A 5,989-nucleotide genomic window follows, 5' to 3' on the forward strand; every position below is an offset into this window, starting at 1 on the left:
TGCTATCGCTGGCTTCTCACCGTGTTCGGCGCTTCTCACGTCGCCCCCGCCTTTGCTCTCGCTCTTCGTAGAAAAGTGACAGACGCCAAGATCAGGAGCAAACGGGGGTAAAGGAAATCATGCAACTGTTCAGTATGTGGTCCCAGTCTATAAGTTTCAGGTAACTTTACATTCAGAGTCCAATCCCACAGTGTTGGCTTATTGCTGTGAACTTTATGCGAGGATACAAAACAGATGTGCATGAGTGCACACGCCAAGCACGCCTTATTGTCATATTATTAGTATTGGTTTCATGCCATCGCATGGACGTTACTATATCGTCCTTACAAGACGATTTATCTTCCTGTTTTCCCTTTCGAGATCGCAGACAGTAATATCATCCTCCGTAGCAAGCTGCGGCTACATGTTCTCCTTCACAACCGTGACCGGGCAGGCCGCGTGGTTCACAACGTAGGTGCTCACGCTCCCCATCAGAGCCCTGCCGCCAAGAAACAACAGCGGTCACATGAATCCCAAACAAGAATGAGAGAAAGCAATATGGTCATATATACAGGATCAAGCTCATCAAGTTAGATATCCACGGTTTGACCATCGACCGCAGGCTCGACAAATTGCAGGTAAAGTTCGGCAACAGACCGAACATGCTGAATCTGTGCGTATGCATACCTCTTGAGCGTGCTCAGACCTCTGCTTCCGATGATCAGGCAGCTGAGGGGAACCAGGTCGACTGCCTCGCACAGCATCTTGGTCGGGTCGCCGTAGAATATCTTCCCAAAGACCTCAACCTGCAACCATTCAGTTTCGACGACAAGACAATCAGCACACAGGAATGATATCTAGCATAGGAATTTGATCAGGAGTAGCGATCACTACAAAATTCTGAGGATGAAAGATGAAAAAACTGGTACCCCGCTCTGATGTGCCACTTGGGCCAGGATCTCCAGTGTCTCCTTGTCTGGTGACAGGCCGTACTTCTTTGTGACATGGGGGTCCGAGAACTCTACCAGAGGGATGAGCGCTGAAATCCACAAGAAATTGCCATTTCAGAAGCATGGTATGGCACAATGGAGAACACAGACATACAGACTTTGTTCATCGGTTGATCATGTTGCAGCACTCACTATGGCTATCCTACGGATTTGAAGATACAGAAAACGAGAATAGTCATCGTCGGGGGGCGGACTTACGTGAACCACTCTCTTCCCAGAGATGCATCGCTCCTTGCTCATTCTGGTAGGAATTGTTGACATGGAGCAGCACGAGTTGATCACCGCTCCTGGCAAGGTTGGTTGACGCCCATCGAAGAGCAGCTTTGCTGCATGATGAGAAGTCCACAGCAACTCCGATATTCCTCCCACCCATCTCCCTGCAAAGCTCAGATAAACACAGACAGGTTGGCGATTTCCAGACCAGTGTGTCTTACAATGGCAAATTGGCAATGAGGTTTCAGCTGTGGCCAGGTCCTTAAATAGATAACAAGAACTAGTATTATTATTCAAAAGACTAAACGAAAGAGGGTGAAAACATAAGCTGAGCCGATGGTCTTTCTCCTCTTGTCACTTTGCCTGATTCCTTATCACCCCACTTTACCTCCCCCAGGAAACAGACATGTTCCACTTGCTTACCTCTGCTAGAGAAGCCTATTGGTACAAGAGGCATGAAAAAATCAAGATTCATTATGCAAACCAAAAGGGGCAAAAAAGAATTTTACTCCAGTTTCTTTCATGCCACTGGCACTGGAATGCAGATTCTACTTCATCGGTTAACTAAAGCAGCACCGTCGGCACGGCACCAGGTATGGACAAGAGGAAAGAAATTCTGATGTAAACTGATTCTCACCAAAGCAGCAACCAAAGAAAAGCCAGGTTGATCAGGAATAAGATAGTGCCAGATGCTTCCAATACAGATGAAATGAAAGATAAAGAATTTTTGATATGGGGAATCTGATAAGATGCAGTGTAGCAGTTTGGCATTTGATAAAAATAAAATGACTCAGCCAGCTATTCTTTACAAGAACAACATCAATAACAAGTTCAACACTTCTGTTAAGACAGATAATGTACTTGTATCCCGATCCGGCATGCAAAATAAAGAAAATAAGAGAGAACAGGCCTTGTTACATCATAGGTAACAACAGAATGATCTTCATATCCCAAATAAACTCAGTGTCATGTATTTCCAAAGACAGATAGTAATATCTATATCCATATCTGGCATGCAGAATTAAGAAAATATGAGACAACGGGCCTTGTTACATCATAGGTAAAACAGAATGATCGCATATCACTATAAACTCAGTGCCATGTTAGGTCTAAAGAAAATACTGCAGAGAAATGCAACTCAAATTGATGTAAGTTCACACCGCAAGCAGATCAAGTTAATCGATGCATCCATCAAACAAATTCCATGGATGACCAGTAGAGCTAGATCTTCCGGATAAACTTGTGTTGTGATATTAAAGCATTTTAGCATTACATGCAAAAGCAGAGCTCCGGAACATTGAGAATCAGTATTCCCTAATACAGATGTCAAAAACTACAGGTAACTACTGTTATTAACCAGCTCTTCAGAATGAGAAGTTACAAGTACAACTGCTCTACTCTCTTGTCATACGACACATGATAGATCCACCAGTTGCCCAGAATTCCAATCACATGCAGTACTGTTCTGTCCTTTAATTCGACCGTCCCAATAGAAAAGAACTTGTAGTCTTCGGTATCAACTTTTCTTGTCTGGATGACCTGAAGGCAAATGAAGAAGGGTTATAACTATAAATTTAGTACATAAAAGGAGCGCTGAGGAGCTAAATATTGTCATGCATATGGATTGACCTTGCTGACACTATCCATTACTTCACCAAAAATCATAAGCTTGATTTTCAGAATTCATGTTTCCTTTATAAACATGCAATTCAGACATAAATTAAAAAAGCTGGACTCACTGAAACATACTACCTCTGCCCATAAATATAAGACGTTTTTTGCAGTTCATATTTATGGACAGAGGTACAACAACAACAACAACAACAAAGCCTTTAGTCCCAAGCAAGTTGGGGTAGGCTAGAGGTGAAACCCATAAGATCTCGCAACCAACTCATGGCTCTGGCACATGGATAGCAAGCTTCCACGCACCCCTGTCCATAGCTAGCTCTTTGTCGATACTCCAATCCTTCAGGTCTCTCTTAACGGACTCCTCCCATGTCAAAATCGGTCGACCCCGCCCTCTCTTGACATTCTCCGCACGCTTTAGCCGTCCGCTATGCACTGGAGCTTCTGGAGGCCTGCGCTGAATATGCCCAAACCATCTCAAACGATGTTGGACAAGCTTCTCCTCAATTGGTGCTACCCCAACTCTATCTCGTATATCATCATTCCGGACTCGATCCTTCCTCGTGTGGCCACACATCCATCTCAACATACGCATCTCCGCCACACCTAACTGTTGAACATGTCGCCTTTTAGTCGGCCAACACTCCGCGCCATACAACATTGCGGGTCGAACCGCCGTCCTGTAGAACTTGCCTTTTAGCTTTTGTGGCACTCTCTTGTCACAGAGAATGCCAGAAGCTTGGCGCCACTTCATCCATCCGGCTTTGATTCGATGGTTCACATCTTCATCAATACCCCCATCCTCCTGCAACATTGACCCCAAATACCGAAAGATGTCCTTCCGAGGTACCACCTGGCCATCAAGGCTAACCTCCTCCTCCTCACAGCTAGTAGTACTGAAACCGCACATCATGTACTCGGTTTTAGTTCTACTAAGCCTAAACCCTTTCGATTCCAAGGTTTGTCTCCATAACTCTAACTTCCTAAATTGAATTGACATTATACCTAAATTTCAATAACAGCAAATTTCTTTTGTTTGCGGCGACAGAAAGCATGGCAGAGAGCTGCAAGCATAAGTATAGCATCTCAAAAGCTGCAGTCGACTAGTTCTGTCCAGGTGATGGCGTAACTCCACCGAAGCAGCACAAGAACAATTTACCAAATCATAAACTAGTACTCGAAATACAGGAAAAGTAACACAAGTGCCAAAATATCCAATTAAAAGATAAGAGGTCTGCAGTTCTCCATCAGGAACCAAGGGTGAATCGTGAAGTTTTGCATACTTTCTGCCTAAATTATATTCTCTACTCCACAAGTACAAGTCATTTTTTACTTCATGGTCTTTTGAATAGTTTCGACTATGGTTAAGGTCATTTTTTACCTTCAGGAACCAAAGAAAAATCACGAGGCTTTGCAGTTCTCATTTTTTTGCAGAAATTTTGATTATGATTTTTTGGGCAATATACTAGCTACGAAAGCTAAACTTTAATAGACATGGTCCATGTTCTTCTATGGCTCCTTGCCAATAACAGAATCCTCATGTGTGATACCATTCAAAAACACCGAAATGTTAAAGACAAGGCAATAAGGCATGCTTGTTTTGTGCTGAATCAATCAGTGCATAACTTGTTTTTTGGCTGTGTTGTGGTGGCCAAACAAGAGTGGAAAATGATCTCTGGTATATTCGGTGTCCAGATAGGTTCTGACTTTGAATATGCTTGTCGTTGGTGGTTGAACAAATAATAAGAATGCAATTTTGAATTTGTTATGCTAGGCTACTCTCTGGTTAATAACTCAATATGGTCTTTTACAGAATCAACTTTGTTTTCAGGGCAAAAACTGGCACGGTACAATAATGCTCTGGAAACTGATGGCACACATTGGAAGATGGAAGATGCTATTCAAAGATGCTCACTCAAGATTGCTCAACTGCAACCTGCTGCTCCTCAAGAGGATGAGGGGAGAACTGATGAGGGTTGCCCAGAAGTGAAAATGATCAAGTGTGGATTTGCCCCCATCGAGTTAGGTGTAGCGGAGATGCGATGTTGAGACGGATGTGTGGCCACACAAGAAAGGATCGGGTCCGGAATGATGTTATGCGTGAGAGAGTTGGGGTAGCAGTGACTGAAGAGAAGCTTGTCCAACATCATTTGAGATGGTTTGGGCATATACAGCGCATGCCTCCAGAAGCTCCGGTGCATAGCGGACGGTTAAAGCGTGCTGATAATGTCAATAGAGGTCGGGGTACACCAAACTTGACATGGGAGGAGTCCATAAAGAGAGATACGAAGGACTGGAATATCACCAAAGAATTAGCCATGGACAGGGGTGTGTGGAAGTATCCACATGCCAGAACGGTGAGTTGGTTTCGAGATCTTACGGGTTTCAGCTCTAGCCTATCCCAACTTGTTTGGGACTAAAGGCTTAGTTGTTGTTGTTGTTGACAAACTCTGCAGTCGCTCTCCATTGCCAACAGATTGCACAAGGCAACAGGCTTTTGATCAACTGGTTCAAGAGAACGCACTGAAGAAGCTTTGAACATGCTCCAATATATTTCTGCCGGTCACCTTAGCTCGTCTTAGATTTGGTCTTACTGCCTCAGCTCCTTTTGTTTCACTGTTTCTATCCACTGCCTAAAACTGTACCTGGGTTAGTTCATTAAGCACAAGGATGCATACTGTAGATACGCAAAATATGTGAATCTCGAAGCCCGAACTCATGCTGGATCCAACGGTGGTAGCTACCCTCCAGGGATAAAAAATCTGGTCTCATGTTTAGAGATGGAAGGAGTACGATGCACATAATTCACACCACTTCAAAGTTTTACACTACAGACAGATGAGTGGCCCAAAACTTGAAACCTACAAGCATGACCCTCTGGTCAATGTTCCAAACCACCTTTACCTAAGGTAGACGTATCATTGATGTCGGGTTCTGGTTTGGTATAAGAGCAATGTGGTATTGAGATGAAGGATCGAAACAGCATCATCCTCCAAACTGTTTCCAGAAAAGGGTATAATCTTCTTAATGTGTTCAAGTTTAGGGGGGTATTTTGGGGTTCTTCGATTGTGCAAAGGCTAAAAATAAAATGTGAATGAAAGTTCATGACCAAATGGAAAGCACTTCAGATAATGTGGTGTAGAACTACTAAACTACTCAAT

The 5,989-nt window shown here is 43.5% G+C and overlaps 2 protein-coding genes across 2 annotated transcripts in view; both read right to left on the reverse strand.

The window, feature by feature from the left end:
- Positions 1–108: 108 nt before the first annotated feature.
- Positions 109–1,447, reverse strand: LOC119274915 (universal stress protein PHOS32-like). The gene is made up of 4 exons (XM_037555674.1): positions 1,188–1,447; positions 909–1,018; positions 667–785; positions 109–478 (listed from the first exon to the last, which is right to left on the reverse strand). Exons 1-4 carry the CDS (start codon positions 1,360–1,362, stop codon positions 400–402), a joined length of 483 nt encoding a protein of 160 aa, XP_037411571.1. The 5' UTR covers positions 1,363–1,447; the 3' UTR covers positions 109–399.
- Positions 1,448–2,345: 898 nt separating this feature from the next.
- LOC119279344 overlaps positions 2,346–5,989 on the reverse strand; it is a 5,456-nt gene continuing 1,812 nt past the window's right edge. Inside the window, exon 6 of the mRNA XM_037560611.1 lies at positions 2,346–2,762. Coding sequence (XP_037416508.1) covers positions 2,580–2,762 — 183 coding nt within the window. The 3' untranslated portion in view covers positions 2,346–2,579. The remainder of the gene's footprint in view (positions 2,763–5,989) is intronic.

Source organism: Triticum dicoccoides, chromosome 3B (assembly GCF_002162155.2).
Source record: "Triticum dicoccoides isolate Atlit2015 ecotype Zavitan chromosome 3B, WEW_v2.0, whole genome shotgun sequence".
Classification (NCBI taxonomy): domain Eukaryota; kingdom Viridiplantae; phylum Streptophyta; class Magnoliopsida; order Poales; family Poaceae; genus Triticum; species Triticum dicoccoides.

Bases quoted from the DNA above. Each gene is read 5' to 3' on its own strand.
- LOC119274915 (XM_037555674.1), bottom strand. From the start codon at position 1,362: ATGGGTGGGAGGAATATCGGAGTTGCTGTGGACTTCTCATCATGCAGC. The intron at 1,019-1,187 runs GTAAGTCCGCCC...TGTGGATTTCAG, and splicing joins CTGGGAAGAGAGTGGTTCAC to CGCTCATCCCTCTGGTAGAG. The intron at 479-666 runs GTATGCATACGC...TCTTGGCGGCAG, and splicing joins GGTCTGAGCACGCTCAAGAG to GGCTCTGATGGGGAGCGTGA.